Source organism: Camelus dromedarius, chromosome 3 (genome assembly GCF_036321535.1).
Source record: "Camelus dromedarius isolate mCamDro1 chromosome 3, mCamDro1.pat, whole genome shotgun sequence".
NCBI classification, from domain to species: Eukaryota; Metazoa; Chordata; class Mammalia; order Artiodactyla; family Camelidae; genus Camelus; species Camelus dromedarius.
In genome coordinates, this window is record NC_087438.1 from 111391607 (window position 1) to 111413407 (window position 21801).

The following is a 21801-nucleotide window of genomic DNA, read 5'->3' on the forward strand; positions in this document are numbered from 1 at the left end:
TAAGTCCTCCCACAGCACCAGGGCCGGCAAGCGGGTGGGGGTCAGGAACTCTGGGGATCCCTTGAGGGGGTTTGCCCTGAAGCAGAGGGAAAAGGGATATCTGCATCCTGAAGGCGAAAGGCCATGAGCTGATGGAGCCCCTTGCGCACTGGTGGAGCTGAGTGCAAGAAATAGATTAGCTGGTAAACGTTATACCAGGGCTGTTTCTCGTCCCTGGGGAAGGCTTGTTGATCTGTTCTGACCCCAGATACCTTCCCGGCTGTTCTCGCTGTGGCACCAGCCAAGGTTTTGGCAGCTCTGACCTCATGAATTAAATATCGCAATTTAGAAACCCCTAGAGCCTGCCTGGGTAATTACTTTTCCTTCATGTGTGTGAGAAGAGATCTTCAGCTCCCCGCAGCTGATACTGGCTCAGGGAAGCCAGTCACAGTTGTTTGCTTTTGCTGTAGAGAGGCAAGCTTGTGATAAATCGTGATCAGATTGCTCAGAACCCTCATCTGACCCGGGTGTTGCGGGAAGGACGTCTGTGCAGCCGGAGGCGGCCTTGGAAATGCCCCTTGTCGGGGTGTGCTGAGCGAGTACACTCCGTTTAGAAAAATAAGTTAATTTGAAATTTTTAGCTGTATTTGACCTTTTGAACATTCTTGGACTGCTAAATGAGACTGCATATAAATGCATAATGTATTTTTAATTTCATTCAATGGCTAGATTTATTAAGCACATGCCTGAAGGTTCAATTCATAAACTTGGTTTATTCACATTTTCTAACCCAGATTAAATTTTTTTTCAGATTGAAATTTTAATTGTGTAAATATCTTTTTTATTACAAGCAAAGTATAGCAAATAAAAGTTTCCCTGTGACTGTGTCTATATTTATATATACAAATAAACACACACACCCTTTTCCCATATATACATATGTATATAATTTTTTTTACCAAAAGAGAATGACACTATATTATGTTGCTCTATGATTTGACTTTTTTAATTTAAAATTACGGGTATTTTCCTGACAGCACTTCAATGCAACCACATTATTTTTAACCACCACATTATACATATAAGTCCATTGAATGGATATACTATTATTGATTTAGCCTTTCGCTGTTAATGGATATTTGGATGGTTTCCAGTTTTTGTATTACCAAAAAAAAAATGCTGCAGTTATTATCCTTATACAGATGTATCTGCACCCTCAGGTGAGTATTTTTGCAACTGCTAGATGAAAGCAGTGCATCTCTTCAAAATTTTAATAACATTTTTATACAACTTTTAAAGGTAAGTTTCCATTAAGTTATTACAAAACATTGGCTGCATTCCCCGTGTTGTACAGTATGTCCTTGAGCCCAATTTACACCCAGTAGTTTGTACTTCCCACTCCCCTCCCCTAAATTGCTCCCCCACCCCGTAACCATTAGTTTGTTCTCTGCATCCATAAGTCTGCTTCTTTCTAAAAAACCCCATCTCCGCTTTTAACAGCTACTTAGGTTAGTACGGTTTAAGCCCTTGCTTCCGAGGCTCGCTGGGTGAACCTGACTGTGGCTGGGAAGCAGGTGCGGCCCTGTCTGCAGCTGGCTCCGGCCCAGTGGGACTCAGGGTGCGATTTCTTGGGGAGGATGCGAGGGTGATGTGGAGGTGGGCTTCCACTGGGGACTCGGGCATTTGTTGGCAGCAGTTGATTCCCTGGACAGCCAGCCACCATGGACCTGTTTTCCAACCGCCGAACATTCCTGTCCTCTGATTCCTGCAGGCTAACTTTGACACGAACTTTGAGGACAGGAATGCGTTTGTCACAGGCATCGCGAGATACATTGAGCAGGCCACGGTCCACTCCAGCATGGTAAGTCTCTGTGACCCTCGGGGACAGACATGCCCCCTGCCGGCGTGGGCGGGGCTGCGGGCAGCTTCTCTCACCAGGGGCATCAGCTCAGCTGTTCCGAGAACTCCCTGCCTCAGTCAGACCCCTCTCTGTGAGCCCATTCTCCTGCCCCGTCACCCCGCCCAGTGCCTAGGGGCACACTGTTCCCGTGTCTCCCAGCCTTGCACATCCTCCTCACCTTTGGGGCCAACTGTATCCCCAGTTCCCTTCCCTGAGTTTCTCTAGCTTTAGGGCTAACAGGTGATTGGATCCTGCCTTGTCTTATACTTCATAGATTACGGACTGCGTGGAGTTTTGGCTCTTGACCGAAACAAAATTTCTCAGAAAAGGTTTGGAGTAACACCTCACTGACTGGAGGAAGCTGGTGGCCTAAATCATTCACAAGTTGGGACCAGTGTCTGACGGGTCTGTGTCTGACCCATCTCTGAGGGTCCCCTTCCCCCTTGGGCTGTCATCGATTGCATCCTCACGCATCATTGAAATTCGAAGAGCCCCAGGTTTCTCGTTCACAGGCTCTGCCTGCGGCTCAGTGGACCTTTCTCACTATATCAGTGATATTCTTGAGCCTTGTCTCACCAGACCCTGCCCGTTCATTCAATAAGTATTATGTACCTGGTCCCTGCAGAGGCCGTGCTGAACGCCAGAGAGGGAGGTGTGCAGGGACAAATAGGGCGCTTGATTCTCAGTGAGTCAAGTGGGAATGAGACAAGCCTGCTGTTTATGGACCACTTTCTGTGTGGATATTTTAAATGCATTGTCCTAGTTACTCCTCACCTCAGCCCTGTGAAGTTGGTTCTGTTGCAGTACCCATTTTATGGATGGGGAAAACAAGTCCAGAAAAGTTGAGTAACTTACTCAGGGTTCTGCCACTGACAAATGACAGAACTAAACCCAGGTCTGTTTGACTACAAAACCTGCACTCTGGATGACTCTGCAGTGAGATAAAAATGTACAAATTTAAAGGTAAAAGACATGGTGAAAGTTCAAAGGTTTTGAGGGGTCTTGAGAAGGTCAGAGAAAGCTTGATGAGAGAAGTGGCTTTGGGTGCAGCCTTGTATATTACATACACACATCATAATCATATATATATATGGTGTTAAACAATACAAGGTATTCTCATACATCATAGCATTGGAACCTTATGACAGCCCTGTGACTTAGAAAGAGATCATTATACCTATTTTAGGGATGAGAAAACTGAGACCTGGAGAAGTTAATGAGCAGGTTGCTCATGAGCCCACAATTAGTAAAGCACAGGTTTGAACCCAGAATCCAGGACTTCCAGTTCCCAGCCCTGATCTCTTTTCTGTGACCCCTGCTTTCCCACACACTTAGAATTTCATCTGTCAAAGATGAGATGGGGAGGGCACACCAGCTGGTGGAAGCAGCATGAGCAAAGGCCCAGAGGCCAGCGTTTTCAGAGACTCCCTGGGCTTGGGACGTAAAGTACATTAGGGAAATTCGCTGGGGTATTCATGAAAAACTAGGTAAGGGTCAGTGCATAGAGGGTGTATTGGTTTGATAGAGCTGCTGTAACGAATACCACAACCTGGGTGGCTTTTCCCATTCTGGAGATGAAAAATCCAAGATCCAGGTGTCAGCAAGATTGCTTTCCCCTGAGGCCTTTCCGCGGCTTGCAGACAGCCACCATCCGGCTGTATTCTCATGGGTCTCTTCTCTGTGCACACACGTGTGTGCTGTCTCCCTGTGTGTCCAAGTTCAGTTAGATTGGATTAGGATCCACCTTTATGGCCTGACTTTAACTTAATCACCTCTGTAAAGGCCTTGACTCCAAATATGATCACCTTGCGAGGTACTAGGGTTAGGATTTCAACATATGAATTTGGGGGGACACAAGTCAGCCCATAGCAGGCAGCTTTAATTCACTTAATCAAAATGGGAATTCTTCACTGATGGGAGAAATGTGAACAGAGCTCTGCTTGGAGAGTAAGTTCATTTGTCAATTATGTGCAGAAGGAGTTGTAAGGAGGAGTGAATGAGGTAAATAAATCATTTGAGATCATTCAAGTATCCACACTGGAAGCCTGGCTGAGGGGGTGTGGCTGTGAGAGACACTGGAGGTCAGCCCCGCCTGGCTGAACAGCCAGCTGGGTACCAGAGCAGGGGGGAGAGGGAACGACACGGATTCCCAGGGAGTCTGTTTTCCTTTTTTTCCAGCTTCCAGAGGCCCAGCCCTCTTCCAGCCAGCAGTCACACCACTCCAGTCTCTGGTTTATCCTCGCATCTCCTGCTCTGACTCTCTCACGTCCCTCTTTAATGTATTAAGACCCTTGCTATTACATTGGGTGCACGAGATAATCCACGATAACCTCCCCATCCCAAAGTCTCTAACTTAGTTACATCTGCAAAGTCCCTTGCGCCGTGTAAGGTATTGTTTTCACAGGTTCTAGGGAGTAGGATGCGGACATCTTTGTAGGGCCATTATTCTGCCAACAGAGGGATAGTGGTTTTGGGCAGGGTCAAAAATAGGGTGTATTGTTGACATTCATGGATAATGCCAAAACCTCACTTTTTCAACAATCTCCACCTCGTACCTTGCGAAATCTTTTTCTAGAGTAACTTACCGGCAGCAAGTGGCTTCATTAGATGTTCATCTTGTGTTTCTCCTACCCCAAACTTGGGCAAGGTGAATCTCTCAAAGGGCAGGAGAAAAGAGGAGGAGAAATTGTGCAAACCATGTAATTGACCAGCTACGTGGAACAGTCAAGGGTTCTTTGCTGGAGGTGAGATGGGGGCCGAGTGTCCAAAGTCAGTGCTGAGAGGTACAGCCTGTCACCATCCGAAATTTGAACTGAACTCACATTGAGTTTAAATCATGGACTTACAGAATCTTCAGTTGTAAAGGACCTGAGAGAGCCTTAGTCCTGCAGATGTCAACCTGGGCTGCACATTGGAATCACCTGGAAAGCATTAAAAAAAACCACCAATGCCTGGGTCCCTCCCCCAGGGATAATGATTTCATGTCCAGCCTGGGCATGAGGCATTTTCAAAGTTCCCCAGGTGTCTAATGGGCAGCCGGGGCTGAGAACCAGGGATTTAGGCCAAATCTTTGTCTCCAAATGAGAGAACCATGATATTTTCCAGGTAAAAGGTGGGTCCAAGCAGAGCCAGGGCCAGAACTCAAGTGTCCTGAGGCCCTGCCCAGGACTCATCCCGCCATCCTGATCTCTAGATTCCAGGCATAATTATACAGCACATCTGACTGATGGTCCCCTGAACTGTCCACGGGGCAGAGTCCACATCATTCTTGCTCACTGACCTGTTCGCAGCACATAGCAGCAGTCTGGGATCCGTGAGTGCTCGGTGAAATGCTCACTGGATGAATGATTTGGAATGTTCACACCTGCCCGTGGCTTGCTCTTAGTTCTTTCTGGTCTCGAGGACAACATGTTACTGATTTAAAAAGTACTCTAAATTGAGAACTGAATGTGTGACTCGTCAGTGACTTTGCTGTTGAAAACAAAGCTATAAAAAGTAATGAACTCCACATTAAACCTGATCTTATGCTAGGAAGATATTATGAAATAGAGATGTGGAATAAAAAGTAAGTTGGTAAAGGCCCACTTTTGTGCTGATACAGACATTTACAAAAGAGAAGATCTAGTAATACTCTTTATTTTTTGAGAGGTTCTTCTGTTGATGGAAATTTTGGTGAATTTCCACTTTTTGACTGTTAGAATAATTCTGCTATGAACAAGTGTGGAAGTTTCTGTATGGACATGTGTTTTCATTTCTCTGGTTTTATACCACAGAGTGGCAATTGCTGGGTCATACGGTAACTCAGTGTTTAACTTTTTGAGGAACTACCAGACTTAGTAGCACTCTTAGCCCCCTTTACGGATTACCCAGTGTGTGTGTGTGTGTGTGTGTGTGTGTGTGTGTGTGTGTGTTCCATTTAATTTTCATAAAATTCTCTGAGGTTGTTATTGTCACTGTCGTTAGACAGATGACTAAATGGAGGATTTTCAGTTAAGTGATTTCCTGAAGGCCAAAGGGCTGAGAAGGGACGAGGCTGGGTTTCAGCCCAGGTAGATGGACCCTGCCTTTCGGGCTCTTTCCACAGGAGTGCTGGCTATGTGAGGTGAGTCAGCAGCTTCGTGTTTCACGCTGTTGTTGGCTTTGCCATCTGCTCTGTATTATTTTTTAAAATTAAGCTGAATCATCTTCCCACTTAGGAAATAGTAGCATGGGCTCTTAGAAAAGTGCAAACATTACAGCATGATATGACATGAAAAGTGGAAGCCCCTGTTTATCCAGCACCACAGAGAACTCGCTCTTCATAGTTTCGGTGCAATCCCACCGATATATTTTTCAATGCACTTTCGCAATTACCACTCTTCGTTTTTGTAACCTATCTGCTGTTATAAACTGTTTTGCTATTTGCTTATCTTCTTGCTTAGTGTATATCTGGGACAACTTTTGCTGCTGGAACTAATAGGTCTGCCTCCTCCTTTCTAAGGGGGCCACCTGTCTTTGGAAAATGTGCCCTGCTCGGAGAGCCCTGGGGTGCCTGATGAGGATAATTTAGGCCAGAGCTTCTCACTGTGCACCTCGGAGTGTGAGTCACCTGGGAATTTTATTGAAATGCAGGTTCAGATTCCATGGGCCCCTTATTTCCAATAAGCCCCTCAAGGTGATGCTGTTGCTGGGAGTCTGCGGACCGCACTGTGAGGATTTAGGGGGTGGGGCACTGTTGAGAAATCTCGTGTGGCACCAGAGCAGTTTCTCCTTGCTGAGCACGTTTCTCTTTGCAGAACGAAATGCTGGAGGAAGGGCACGAGTACGCGGTCATGCTGTACACCTGGCGCAGCTGTTCCCGAGCCATCCCCCAGGTGAGACAGCCCTTGCCGGTGGCTCTCCTGCCCCCTCCACCCCTACCCGGATTGCTGAGCCTCTCCAGGTGGCCAGGAGTAAAGCAGGGCCTCTTATCCCCAGGGGTGCACAGAACACATTCGGAGAGCTTCCTGTAAAACAGATGCCAACTTAAAAAAAAAACTCAGTATCATTTTGTTTTTGAAAGCAGCATATGCTAACCATATGACACACCCAAACCACTGCAGAAAGGTATAAAGTAAAATCCTCCCCCAGCCACCCAAACCAACCTCCCTCCAAAGTATGGTCACTGTAGACACTTGGCTGCGCCTTCATCTGGATCTCTGTCCTCAGACATCGTGAATATTCCTGTGGTTGTTGCTTTGTAAATTATTATCATTTAAAAAAGTGTGTTGTTTCTTATTTATATGGTTCTGCTACTTGCTTTTTTACACTTTATTACTGGCTTTTTTTCATGTCAACACACACAGATGTTATTTTTACCATTGTCATATTAGTCATGGGTCCCACTGGAACCAAATCAACAAGGCATGGGTGTAAAAACAGAAACCGTTCCTCTCCTGTCCTCCCACTCCTAGCCCCCGGGTAACTACTTATTAACAGCTTGGTTTGCACCTTTGCCTGTATATGTATGGTCACAACACACACTGGTTTGTGTTTCGTTGAACACACATGGGATTAGATTTCCCCTCCTGTCCCGCAGCCGTTTTCACCAGTCACTTTAGGGTAGCAACCTTTCCTTGTCAGGCCACACATCTGTCTCATCCCCACTAAAAGTTCTGTAACGATAGTATGTGAATGCAGCATGGTTGATCCATTTAATCACTGACTGGTGGTTATTTCGTGTGTTGCTACCATTTTAAGAATTTCTAAACCACAGTGTGAAGAACGTCCCTGTGCTTACCCTTTGCTCACTCTCCAGTTTTGGTGACATGTTAGCAGCCTTGGGTGTGCATGTTGTGCAAACACCTGCCACGCGATGCTGGTGTGCTGCAAACCCCTGGGCAGGGAAATGGGCTTCCTGATGGGGCCAAGTATGGCCAGGGGGTTCTGCCCCCCAGTGCATTCAGAACAGTGGACAGGACGTTTTTCTCTGCTCAGAATCCGGCAGGTTCCTCTGGGGTAAGGAGTCGGAGAAGGCGGAGGGAAGGAGATCAGCATGGCTGTGTGTGCGGCTTACAGTCCAGGCACAGAGCAGACTGAAGGGGAGGCAGGTTCTGTTCTTGGGACCAGCTGGTTTCTTTCCCATAGCCAGTGTCTGGGGAGCAGCTCTGCCCCTGTCAGAGCCATCAAACAGGGCTACCATGGCCTCCCTCTCACTGGGTAACTGTGCCATTTATCATCCTCAATGAGGTAGATTTGACAGTGAAAAAGGGCCCTATTAATAAGACAGCAGGTGTGAACCAGGACTGCCTGAGCGAACCACGGTGTGTGAAACCCCCGTCTCCCCACAGGTGAAGTGCAACGAGCAGCCCAACCGAGTGGAGATCTATGAGAAGACGGTGGAGGTGCTGGAGCCAGAGGTCACCAAGCTCATGAAGTTCATGTACTTTCAGGTGAGGGGATCCAGGTGGCTCTGGACCAGGAGACTTGAGACGGCCCCCACGCTTCTAGACACTGGGGTCTGGATTTTTGTGCCATGTTATTTATTCGTTGGCCAATGCTTTCTAGTGCCCTAACCCCCCCTGGGTGAGCAAGACAGCCAAGCCTCCTCCCTGCATGTAATTTACATGCTAGTCAGCAGACCAGTGTGTCTGGGTAGGGCGAGAGGCTGACACCGAACATTGCGCCACATGATACGTGCTATGAATAAAATAAAAGCTGAAAAAACTCCGGGGTGGAGGGTGTTGGCGACATGACTCAGCTTTAGGGACGGGCTCTCAGAAAGCAGGTGGCATCTGAACTGAGACCTGTATGATTTGAGAGAGGTTGGCATGTGAGGACCCTGAGGCAGAGGGATGGAGGCAGAAGGAACTGCGAAGGCAAAAGTCCTGAAGCTTCAAAGAGCAGGACGTGTTTAAGAAATGGAACAAAGCCAGGGACGCTGCATGGCGAGGAGGAGGGGTGAGGAGAGGAGAGCTTGGAGATGTAGGCAGGGACTCGACCCTACGGGGCACCATGGGCCATGCAAAGAATACGTGGATTTTATTCAAGCCCCGTGGGAAGCCCCTAGAGGTTGCCAGTGACGGGATCTGATCCAGCTGTTGGACAACAAACATGCTGGCGGCTGTGTGGATCGTGGATAGGAGGTAGGGGCAGTACTGAGGTCGAGGGCGGGAGGGGAGAAGAGTGGCAGTGGGGCGACCAGCTGGGAGGCCAAGAAGAATGATCGTTTAAAGGAGGAAAAGGGAAAGGCGGGCCAGAAGCCCCTGGGAATGGAAGATAAGAGGGCAAGCTGGTTATTGTGGTTCTGTTGGAAGCCGTTCAGGAAGGCAGGCTGAGCACTTGAAGGCTACCCTGTACCCAGGTGGGAGTCATGCCACACACTGCCCTTCACGTGCTCCACGTGCACTTGTGAGCATCATAGGTAGACTGGCAGGCACCGGCCGGGTGTCTGCCCTGTGCCCAGCTCCTTGCTGGCCTCCTGGGGCAGGAGCTGGGAAGGAACACCTGGGGAAGGTGCAGGCGGAGCTGTGAGGCAGAGACACCCAGGCTCTGCCACAGCTTGCTGGGCCCTGGTAGTGATGTGACAGCTCTGATACCTTGGAAAGTGCCTATTTTGCAGGTTTTCAGTGAAGATAAATGAGGTCTACTTGTTTAAAATATTTATTTACTTACTCTGATGGAGGCACTGGGGACTGAACCCAGGACCTCGTGCCTACTAAGCACACGCTCTACCACTGAGCGACACCCTCCCCAACAAATGAGCTCTATTTGTCAAGAGCCCTGTTTGTAGATGCCTCGTTATACAGATGTAACAAATCACAGTTGCTGTTACTAGCATCCTAGACCTGCCTTCAAGGAGCCTAATATCTCTTCCGGAAGGCAGGTCCAAGAGAGAAAAACTAGCTGAGTAAGTGCTGAGCTGAGGGCCTGCTGACATAAATTGTGATTAAATAAAACAAACAGTGCAGCTCCTCCGTCGCATTAGCCATTTCAAGTGCTTAGTCTCCAGGTATGATGAGCGGCTACTGCTTGGACAGGGCAGATACGGGACATTTCTGTTATGGCAGAAAATTTCGTTGGACTTAGACTCTGGAAGGAGAAAGCGTGGCTGATCTCGTCTTTGAAGGCCTCCCTGTCTCCTTCCCTTGCTATATTTTCCTCCATAGCACATAGCACATTCTAATACAGAGAATTTATTTTGTTTTCTGTCATTTGTTACTTGAATACAAGCTCCTTAGGGTAGAGGTTTGTTTTGTTTTGTTTCTTGCCTTAACCCGGTGCCAAGAAGGGTGCCCGTCACACGGAAGATGCCCAGTAAACACCATTCATTGGATGCATGAACCTCTTCCCTTGAGTGTCTCTGTCTCTCTTCACCTCTACCCGCTGATCGCCTGGTGCCTGCTCTGCCCCAGGCGCAGGGATACAGAAATGAACAAGACATACAACCTTCAAAGCCAGGGCGCGGTGAATGATTGAATTCACTTGACTCACGTCGGGGTCGGCTTCTGGGCTCCCCTCCAGAAGTCAGCTTTGGATTTCAGGACTCCCTGGAGGAAGACCTGCAGGCAGACTGGCCTTCCTCTAGATGTCCAGGCTCTGAGCGGGGCCCGCGGGCGGCCTCGGCCCGCTCCCCACCGGGAAGCGCGGTGAGCCGCCCGGTCCTTACCGCCGCCCCTCTGCCCGCAGCGCAAGGCCATCGAGCGCTTCTGCAGCGAGGTGAAGCGGCTGTGCCATGCCGAGCGGAGGAAGGACTTCGTGTCCGAGGCCTACCTCCTGACCCTGGGCAAGTTCATCAACATGTTCGCTGTCCTGGACGAGCTGAAGAACATGAAATGCAGCGTCAAGAACGACCACTCTGCCTACAAGAGGTCAGCCCCGCCCCCGCCCCGCCCCCCACCTTCCTGGGCACCTGTCCGACAGGTGGGAGCGGAGGGGGTCCTTCTACCAGGTTCCTCCTTGAACCTAAACTTGCCATTCCCCGCCCCCAACACAGCGGTGGCGGGCTCTGTCTCTGTTTTTGCCCTTTAATAGTCCTTAAAGATGTAGAGCTGAGCTTTGGAGAACTGGATCTTTGCAGGGTTTTCTGTCTCAGGTTGGAATCAAATCCTCATTTGCCCAACCTGTGAGGCAGCAGCATTTCCTGTGCCCGGTGCAGTCCAAGACCAGTAAGATAATCATAAAAATGGTCACAGTCGTCATTCCTGGCAAGAATCAGAAAGCCAGGTCAAACTGCTTTTGTAAAAGAAGGAACTGGATTGGCTCCCAGGACGAAACAGTCCTGGTGTATGCGATCCAGGGACTCAGGTGATGTCGTTGGTCTGGTTCCCTCTGCCTCTCAGCTTAACTCCTCTCATTATGGGCCTCGTTATCAGGCAGGCTTGTGCCCACTGTGGCCTCCAGAAGCTGTAAGCTTCCCTCCGGCCAGCGTAGCTACCCCAGCTTCCAAGGAAGGAAAGGTTGCTCCTCCTTGTAAATATTTTGCAGAAGTCCCAAGGCCGGTTGTCATTGCCCCAGCTTAGGTCGTGTGCTAATCCCTCCACGGGTCACTGTGTGTGTGTGTTGGGCGGGGTGGGGGTGTGCTTGGCTGGGAGAGGTGCTTGCCCTTGGGGTCATTTGGGGGTCACTGTCAGCTCACAAGAAAGAAGGTCTGGAGCGGGGGAGGGATTACTCCCCTCTATAAATTTGGATACAGCCACCCAAAAGTGAGGGAGGGCAGTCAAAGACAACAGACAGTCCAAAGCTCAGATAAGCTCCAAGGTGTTGGGACCCATCTCTTGGGAAGGATTTTCTGGGTCACTAATGGAAAGGGCCACCTCCTTGAATCACATCCCCCTGGGGCTCCAGGGTAACTGGAGAAAGCAGACAGCAGACTGACCCTCACGGTTTTATCCCGAGTGAATTGAAACCAGGGAGCACCCAGAAGACAGAACCCCATTCAAGGCTGACTCAGAAATGGCAATTTCACAAAGATTTCTTTGACAGCTCATAGTACAGTATCTTCCTCTCAGAATCTCCCCAGATTTGGCCAACTCCTTCCATCCCAGCCGACATACTCTGAGGACCAGCTAGGGTTGTGAGCTAGGTGGGTGTCTTGTCCATGTTCCCAGGCCCTGGTGACACACGTGCACCGCCTCTAGGTCCGGCTGGAGAAGTCCTAGGGCTGTGGTTTTCTCCCTTTAAATCCTGCTCTGTCCTCCACACCCATCTCCCTTCACCTGTAATCCTGTTGGGTTGCATAGACTTTTGTTTTGCATACAATGTTTTGTTTTATAAATTTGGGATTTTCCTATGAGTAACATAATACACAGCAAAAACAAAGCGTCCTGCCCGTGACTCTTCTCCCTTCAGTGGAGGTCACTGCGAGGCACCGGATGCCTGCTTTGCTCTGTCCTCCAGCCTTGGGCTGGTTGATGTGATGCTAGCTGCCTTCAGTCTTTCCTAGTTTCAGCATCAGTACGTTCTTGCCTCCTAATTTCAGGTACCCTGATTACAAGGGTGCAGACAGCTCCAAATGAAACGACTCCAGAGCACACTCTCCTTTGATGTTAGAGTCCCTTGTGATGTTCAGAACTCCTCATCCTCGGGGACTGTGTAATACCAGTTAGGTGGGAGCCGGAGCCGGAGCCGGGGGGGCCTAGGTTAGGCTGGCTGGCTTGAGCCCTCTTCTCTGCAACACCGTGTCCAGGGCGGCGCAGTTCCTGAGGAAGATGGCAGACCCCCAGTCTATCCAGGAGTCCCAGAACCTTTCCATGTTCCTGGCCAACCACAACAGGATCACCCAGGTGATGGCAAACTCTGTGTCCCGGGACAAACGTCGGGGCCAGGAAGTTGGGGGGGGCCATGAGCAGAGGAGCTGTGTCCAGATCCTCCGTCCCCACTGCCCTCCTCAAGCTTTAAGCTACAGACTTAAGTCTCAATGGTCCTTCACCCTCTCTGGAGTTTGACCTCTGAAAATCTTCTAGCCAGTATTCGGCCCCTGCATTGGTATAGATTGAGAGCTTGGGTTCTGCAGTTAGACCGCCTTGTTTTCTCATCCTGGACCCTCCACTGACCCACAGTGAGGCCTTGGGCAAGATCCAAACCTCAGTTTACTCATCTGTAAAATGGGGCTGTTATTTTGCGACTCTGATGAGAATCCACTCCTAGGACTGTGGTGAGAAGTCCATGAGACAGTATATGAAAAGCCCTTAGCATGTGGAGCCTGGCAGACAGCAAGGACATGAGAAGATGTAGTTAGTTACTGCCACCGCTCTGCCGGGGCACCCCCACGCTCCACCTGACATAACATAACCTGTCTTAGGCATCTGCCAGGTCAGCTTGAACTGACACCAGCAGGAATGTCAGCAGGACCCAGGCCAAAATCTGAGAGGGGCCCACTGTCTTTGAAGGGTTTCCGGGCTTAGATCTCTCTCAGGGTTGCTGGCTTCACGGGGTCTTCCCTGCTCTTTGTTGTCTGCAGAAGGCCACACTCAGTGTTGAGACCTCAGGTTTCTCTCCCGGGGACTCAGCTGCACGCCTGAGCCCCGTGCTGTCTGTAGAAAGCCAGCAGTGCCCTCCGCTGCACACCCGCAGGGCTGCCCCTTTGGAGAGAAGGGAAGGGGCTGAGAGGAGGCCTCAGGCCTTCTTGTAGGGGAAATGTGTTTGCACTGCTGTGTCCTGCCAGAAGGGAGACACCTGCTTGCCCAGCTCTTCTCCCCTGGGCTGGGTCTTCCCGCCACCCTCTGAGGAGACATCACGGCTCAGTCCACACCCTCAAAACTAAGCCAAGATGACCACAGACCTGTTACTGTGGAGTCAAACTCCTTTTCAGCTCACGCCAAGAAAGCACTTTTTTTTTATTGAAGTACCGTTAGTTACAGTGTGTCAATTTCTGGTGTACAGCACAATGTCCCAGGTATGCATATACATACATATATTTATTTTCCATTAAAGGTTATTACGAGATATTGAACATAATTCCCTGTGCTGTACGGAAGAAATGTATTTTTGAATCTATTTTTATATATAGTGGTTAACCTTTGCAAATTTCAAAGTCCCAAATTTATCCCTTCCTGTCCCCTTTGCCCTGGTAACCATGAGATTGTTTCCTATGTCTGTTTCTGTTTCGTAGATGAGTTCATTAGAAAACACTTTCTAACCATCAGAACCACCAAGAAAGACAATGGAAAGCCCCAGGGGTCAGTGCCCACCCTGAGAGATATACAGGCGCTCTAGCAACTGCTGTGGGGACGTTGAGGAGAGGCCACAGGCTCCCTTCCACCGGGGGCGGTCAGTGGGCGGGTCACTGTCCCAGGGCCCAGCTGGCGGCCTTCCAGGTGGTGTGTGAGGAGGGTGCAGGAGAGGGACTAACCAGGAGGGGGCGCTGCTGTTTAGTGTCTCCATCAGCAACTCGAAGTGATCCCAGGCTACGAGGAGCTCCTGGCGGACATCGTCAACATCTGTGTGGATTACTACGAGAATAAAATGTATCTGACCCCCAGCGAGAAGCATATGCTCCTCAAGGTACAGCGCCCTGCCACACACCCCGAGATCTGGGCTCGCCCTCTCACCGCCTTCTTATTTAAAAAATTGTTCTGTGTGCTTCAGCGTTGATACTGATCTTACTGCACATAATGTTTTGTAACCTTTTCTTCCCCCTTTAATATGTCACGTACACCTTCCCAGACAGCATTAAGGCCATTTCTACAATGTGGTTTTTAATGGCTGATGAGCATTCCATTGCATGGGGTCGTTGTTTCTTAACAAATTCCCTGTTGTTGGATATTTGTTTGCTAAACTGCATTGAAACCCTTGGAGCACAGCCTTTGTGTACATACTCTTGTTAAGCCAAACACCCCGGAGGTAGAATTGCTGACTCAAAGGGAAGGTCAGACCATCCAACTTTTGCTATATTTTGCCAAAACGGTCACGTTTGTTTCATCAGTTTACAAGTTTCATTTTTAAATTATCAGGTAATATTTATTGTTATAGAAAATCTGGATTCTGTAGAAAAGCCCCCCCCCCCAAATAGAATCTCTTACAGTCTTTCCATCCAGAGATAACACTTTCAGCATTTTAGTGTATACCCACCTCAGTTTTTCTGTGCTGATATATGCAATATACATGAATTATATGTGTGTGTAATTTTTATCCTGTTTCATTAAATGCATATGGAATGTTGTGCAGCCCTTAAATAATGTCCTACAGATAGACTTTCATTTCTTTAGCTGTTACTCTGTTGCTAGGTGCTGAGATTGTTTCTAATTTCCCTCGGACAACAGTAGCACTGAAAGGAGTAACCTTCATAATCTTCAGACACACCACATAGTCCCTTTTGATTCTTTATTCCCCAGGACCTCACTTTTTAAAGTTCCCCTGCTGATCTGACTTTTTCCTCCACTCCTCCATGTCCCCTTTTGCTCTTTAAGAATCCCAGCCCTGCTGGCGTTCCCTTCTTTGCATTTCCATAGCACCTCGAAGAAGCTTGCAGGGCAGTGTGGCTTGGTGACTCATTCACTCTGGCTTCCGCTGCACAATCAAAAATCCAGAGAAGTCACCCAGAGTTCAGTGGCTTCTCTTACCCCGCAGTGCCATGCCCGGGCAGTCACCACAGCTCTGCCCAGAATTGCAGCTTCCACAGACTAGGTTACAAAATCCCAGTCTACCAGACATCCTCAGATGCTGCCATCACTTTCTGAGGCCCTTCTTTCATCTTGCCTGCTTTTCATCCACCCACACACGACTCAGCTTCCCACTCTCATTCCCTCTCTGCCTCTTCAACCTGGTCTCCAGCCCTGTTGAGCTGTTTCCCGTCTCGGGTGCCACCAGGGGGCGCCTTTCACCTTAAATGGAAAGTCTGGTGCACACCCTGCAGAGCCACAAAATCCAAGTACCCCTCCTCTGGTCCACGCCCTTAGGTGCCAGATGCGACTTATCCCCGGTCACACAGCAACTGTGAGCCGAGGGAAGCTGCTTTCAGCTTAGTTGTTCAGGCGCCCTCAGGCTCGCTGTACATTTGACAAAAGGAGCAAAATAAGCCAGGAAATTATTATGTGGATGGGACGTCAGAAATCAGCCTGTCAGCCTCCTGATAGGGCACTGCCTGGCAAAAATGTGTTGTTTTTGTTAATGAAGTCACCAGTGGCTCCTCGGGAAACTGTTGTAGCTTCCTTGGGGAAAGGGGTGAATAGTTTCACATTCATTTAACGTCTAGTAAGTTTTCATCAAGTGCCGGGACATGCTAGACCTCAGGGATGCAACATCAGTACCACCCCGTCCTTGCTCTCAGGAAGGATCCAAAGGTGCATACATGTTGTCAGATCCTCTCTCTGCAGCTTACTGGCTGTGTGACCTTGGCAAGCTGACTAACCTCTCTGTGTCTCCAGTTCCTCATCTGTAGAATAAGGTTATTGTGTAGACCTTGACGCATAAGGTTGTTGTGAGAATGAAGGGTAATGCCTGTTAAATCCCTAAGCACAGACTCTGGCCTTTGGGATAGACTCAAGAAGTGCCACCATAATGATACATTAAAGGGTCCCCTGCGTTTCTTCACAGAAATCAAATTTCTGGTTGAAATTAGACCTATGTGTCCTTTATTATTATTACTTTTTAAAGACACGTGGGTTTTTGTAATAGTGTCGCTACGGGGTTGGGGGAGGCTGTGTATACAGGCACAGATCTGCTTTTTCTTGACTTTTTGAACCTTTTCCGATGGCTGTGACTGACTTCCAGCTCTGCCTCTTCTCACTCAGGTAATGGGTTTTGGTCTCTACCTGATGGATGGAAATGTCAGTAACATTTACAAACTGGACGCCAAGAAAAGAATCAACCTCAGCAAAATTGATAAGTTCTTCAAGGTCAGCACCTGGGGCAGGGACTGGGGCGGGGACTGGGGCAGGGGGCCAAGGCGCAGTCTCTCTCGGGAAAGGAATGAAATTAGCCAGCACGCAGTGGGGCTTGTTGGTTGAACTGTAGCTCTAAAGACCCCAAGAAGAGGAGGAGGCTAGAGCGACAGGGCCTCCAGCTGCCCAGGGTCAGGTGAGTCAGGCACGTGCTCGCGTCTTGGGGTTCAGCAGGGGTTCGGCTGGGAGGCCTCATGATCCTCTCCGTGTACTACTTTTTCCCTTTCCTGAACCCCCTGCTGTCTATAGAAAGACGGGCATCGGAGAAGATAGCACCTGCTGTAATTTTCAGTATAAATCAGAGCTCACAGAAGCAGGGGGATTAAAGACTGGATTTTAAATTGATTCACATTCGCAAACTCACAGCCCACCAGAGGCCCCCTCACTCTCCCCTGCCCTGGGCAGAATGCCTCGTCTGCGCTCAGTTCGTTCCAGGGCCTCGGAGATTTGATCTTTTGGCTTCAAATCTTCAACAATAAAACCTTGCGGTTTGCCTTTGAGGTTTTCTCAAAGGGGTTTCCTACTCTGGAATTGAATTCCATGTTGTCAGTTTATTCCGGCATCAGGCACTTCAGGTCTGGAGTGGAGCCTCTGAGGTCAGATGTGGGAAAACCAGCTTAAATAAAAGCGGAACCCCTGCAAGGTGTGGCCGGGCCTCAGTCCCACCGACTCGTAGGAGCTGGGGGAGGAATACGCTGCCCAGAGGCACCCCGTGGCTTGGCTCAGCTTCTTTTCAAGGCTGGAACTCCCTTTTCTCTGGAGATGCCCCAGACGAGAACAGGGCTCCTCTCGGGAGAACTGGCAGAGTCTGCCCCTGCCTTAAGTCTGCGCAAATGAGGTGGGGGCATAGGGAAGGCCGTAAGCTCGCCTCCCCGAGCCCTGGGTCCTAGTCTCACTCTCCACTTCATAGCTGCGTGACTTGGGGACAGTCACAGAACTTCTATGCATCTGAGCTACCCAGCCCGACAGATAGGGACGCTAAGGGGACCTACTTTATAGGGTTCCTTTGAGGATTCAGTGGGAGTGAATCAGAGCCCTGGGTTATAGTCCTGACTCCCTGGCTTCTAGCTGGTCTGACTTTGCGGGAAAAAAATCGCTTAAGCTGTTGAAGCTTCAGTTTCTCCATCTGTGAAATGGAAATGAGAATAGTGTTGCCCTCACAGGGTTCTTGTATGGACTGAGATACTGTTTTCTGTTTTGTTTAATGGACTATTCTTTAGAGTAGTTTTAGGTTCACAGCAGAAGTGAGCAGAATGAGCAGAGGTTTCCCAGATACCCCTGGTCCCCACTCACACACAACCTCCCGCATTATCGAAGCCTTCCAGTAAAAGGCTGCATTTGTTACAGTCCATGAACCTACATTGACACGTCGTTGCCACCCTAAGCCCATAGTTTGCAGTAGGGATAGCTCTGGCCTTGTGTGTTCTATGACGTGTATCATGTCATTAGGGCAGCATAGGGAACAGTTTCACTGCCCGAACACCCTCTGGTTTTGAAGTGCTTGGCACTGTGCCTAGCGCGTCAGAAGCAGGCAGTAAATACCTCCTCTGCATTTGTCCTGGTCTTCGCATGGCAGTCGCCTGCCCTCTGGTGTTAGGTTGTGTTTTTCAACACCTTCACATGGTGGAGTTTCTTATGAGGGCCACCCCCAGCCAGTGACATGCAGATACCCACTTCTAGTCCACAGTTCTAAGCAGCAAGGATCCTCTAATCTCACAAAAATTAGAGCAGAAAAGATACTGCCCCGGGAGGCAGGCCGTCTGGTCCTTATCCTTCATCTGTTCTGTCTGCTGGGTGACCTTGGACAAGTCACTGCCTCTCTGGGCTCGGTTGCTGGAACATTGGAATGGTTGGAGTCAGGGGAGGACCTGTACGCTGGCTGGGGCTCTTTGTGGTTCCAGGGTCACATGGTAGCATCACTGGAAGCAGAAACTAGGGGTCGGCCCAGAGGCACACATGCAGGCCTGCCTCCCCCAGTGGAAGGCAGCCGCCTGGCCCTCCCTCCGTGTCTCACACGCTGTGTTTGCTTCCTTTGCAGCAGCTGCAGGTGGTGCCCCTTTTCGGCGACATGCAGATAGAGCTGGCCAGATACATTAAGACCAGTGCTCACTATGAAGAGAACAAGTCCAAGTGAGTGCCTGCCGTAATGTCTCTCGGCTCCCGCGAGGACGCCCGGCCCGGGCAGGGGGCCGAGGGGCCACTTCAGTCCCTCCCCCCTCCCCAGAGCCCTGGGCAGGTGGATTCCATCAGATCACTGGCGCCTGGCAGAGGGGAGCAGCGGAGGGTGCTCTGAGCCCTTTTGCACCTGCCCTTTGCTGCCGGGGTTCAACAGTGCTCAGAGCACAGCCACACCCCTTGCCTGTGTCCACGGTGGCCCAGGCCCCTGCAGTGGGCCAGCAGTGTCCTCCTCCCCGTGGGAACGGGGAGGAGCGGCCTGCCCTCAGCGGTCAGGTGGAGCCAGATGGCCCTGCCCTTCATCACTCTGGTTCTCTCCTCAGGTTCCGTGTTCACGCAGTAAGTGTGCCATGCAGGGCGTGGTTCCGACGGTCCCAACTGTGAAGTCGGTTGATGGCCTCAACTTAGCTTGTTTTATAAGCCACCATCCTAGGTGACCTGTGCTAAGATCCGGGGTGTCAGCGCCTCATGGACCTTGGGGGGACATCCAGCTACAGCCTTGGCCGCCCCTGTGATCTCTGGCGTTGTTAAGGAGGCATCTTCTGCCTGCATTTCCATATACTGTGGGGTCAACCATCCTTTAGTCTCTGGAGTGAGGGGATTCAGGCCTTAAAAATATGTAAGTGGAGCATCCTTGAACTCCGCCAGCTTTGAGCCCCCGCAGCTGGTCTCACCAGGAAGAGCTGGTTTAGTCTCTTCATGATGCGCTGGCTGCGAGTGTGTGAGGTTTTCTCAGAAAAGCGTGGAGTCCAGGGTGCTGAGCTCATCTCCTCGCTTTCCCTGCATTGATTCTCGAGCCTCCAGAGTTGGCTGGGAGTGGTGATGTGAGCAGGGTCGGGGGCAGAAGTCTGAGTGATTGTGGCTCCATCCCCACACAGGGAGCTCCTCAGTGTAGGCGTGAGGAAGTCTGTCCCCAACCAGAGTGTTCTCTTGCGGGCCTTTTCAGAGCTCCTTCTGAAAAAATTGATTCTCTCTCCAATATTTATCTGCCTGTTTGGTGCCCATGCTTAATCCGTCCACTGGGTCACCCAGCAGCGGACGGCAGAGGACGGTGAACGGGGTTGTCTTTTTTTCTGTCTGGCGGGAGAGGGGATTCTCATTCATTCATTTCCTCTCCAATTCAAGATGTGTTCCTCATGATCTCTTTCAAAACAGCTGAGGAAAGGGTTGAGGAGAAAGAAGGGAGGAAGAGGGAAGAAGAGGAGTCGGGGGGGAGAGAGAGGGAGAAAGAGAGAGGGAGAGCGGCGCCTCTCAGGGCGGTGCGGCTGCCCTCCCCGTGGAGAGCTCACTGTGGGAGACGGGGCACAGTCCCCTTCGGTTTCCCCAGTCCCGCCCAAGGACCCCTCCAAAGCCAGCTTCAACCACAGGACGGGGTGCTGTCAGGGTCAGGAGACAGGCTTGGAAGGTCACCCACTTTGCTGCTTCTGTGCTCAAATCCCTGCTCTTTGTAGCCCTAGACAGGCTCCAAGTCCCTTCTCGCTCTCATGACTGGTAAGTACTGTGGACTCTGGGTATCTGGAAAAGCCTGTGTTGGGGTCTTAGAGGAGGCCCGGCCTAGGAAGGAGAAGGAAAGGCTATTCCACTCAGCCTGCAATCCCCACGGCAGGATTTAGCGGGCTCTCTTGCTGGTGGCTGGGACACCTCTTGGTTCCACCCAGGGGAGCCGGCCACGTTGGCCGAGCACCGGGAGCATCTAGTGAATGGAAGGAGCCTACCCACCCAGGCACCTAAAGCCAGGACGCACTCCAACCCCTTGATTTTCTGCCCAGGTGGACGTGCACCCAGAGCAGCATCAGCCCCCAGTACAATATCTGCGAGCAGATGGTTCAGATCCGGGATGACCACATCCGCTTCATCTCCGAACTCGCTCGCTACAGCAACAGTGAGGTAAGCTCGCTCTGGCTGCTGGGATGGAGGCCCGAGTGGGTCCAGGGTGAGAAGGGCTAAGGACCAGCCCGGAAAGAAATGCTGATAGAGGTCATGGAGAACAGGAGTGAGGGACTGCACATTGGAGACCGGAGGGCAGAATGGCCAAGAGCTTGGATTTTAGAGCCAGGCAGAACTGGGTTTGATTGTGGTTCTGCTGCTGACCTTCACAAGTTATTCAACATCTCTGAGCCTCAGTTTCCTCCTCTGCGAAATGGGGTAATAGTATCCAGAAAGGTTCATTGAGAGGATTAAACAATATGATGCATGCGTAAATGCTTTGTGCCTAGGAGATAGTAAGAGCCCAGAAATTGTCAGTAGTCGGTACATGATCCAAACCATCTCCACCCTGGATGGCAAGAGAAACAAAATTCTGAACAATCGTGCTCATAACACCAACTAAGTATTTTGAAACTGTGCGATAATAAATCATCATTGTAACAAGCCAGAAAATGCAGTTAGGGCAGAAGAAGGTCAAAACAATCTCCTGTAATCCCACTGATTATATTTTTACTGGCACTGGATTTCTCTTTTCTTCTTGTTTTAAATAGGGAAACATGATGAGTGCATAAACCTCAGGAAAAAATACAGATAGGCAGAAGGAGGGAAAATCCATCATGAAAAATCTTACCACCCAGAACCAACTGTGATTAACATTTGGATGTATAGGTCCTTCTGGCTCTCTTTCTATATAAACCCTTGTAGTGAATATATATGTTGGTTTAGTAAATATGGATTTCTTTTTTTTCACCCCCGGTTCCTGGATGACTGCAGGACCCCACATTTGCTCTCTGGCTCCACCATGTGGCTGGAAGCCAGAGTTACACTTCCCAAACCCAAACCAGGGAAATGTCTTTGATCAAAGGGCAAACATATTTGAAATGAGGACGGTCAGACAAATAAATGCAGGCGGTGTGGTTATCACACGAGTGACCCACATTATCAGGAAGGTCCCTGGTGGGCATGGACCAGAGTCCAGCC

At 49.9% G+C, this 21801-nt stretch overlaps 1 protein-coding gene across 3 annotated transcripts in view; it reads left to right on the forward strand.

Moving 5' to 3' along the window:
* CYFIP2 (cytoplasmic FMR1 interacting protein 2) overlaps positions 1 to 21801 on the forward strand; it is a 108357-nt gene that overhangs the window by 12612 nt on the left and 73944 nt on the right. For all 3 annotated transcript variants that reach the window (XM_031449411.2, XM_064484491.1, XM_064484490.1), the window contains exons 3-11: positions 1751 to 1840; positions 6655 to 6732; positions 8188 to 8289; positions 10526 to 10707; positions 12525 to 12621; positions 14213 to 14341; positions 16570 to 16674; positions 18758 to 18849; positions 20664 to 20781. In XM_031449411.2, the coding sequence (XP_031305271.1) occupies positions 1751 to 1840; positions 6655 to 6732; positions 8188 to 8289; positions 10526 to 10707; positions 12525 to 12621; positions 14213 to 14341; positions 16570 to 16674; positions 18758 to 18849; positions 20664 to 20781 (993 nt within the window). The remainder of the gene's footprint in view (positions 1 to 1750; positions 1841 to 6654; positions 6733 to 8187; positions 8290 to 10525; positions 10708 to 12524; positions 12622 to 14212; positions 14342 to 16569; positions 16675 to 18757; positions 18850 to 20663; positions 20782 to 21801) is intronic.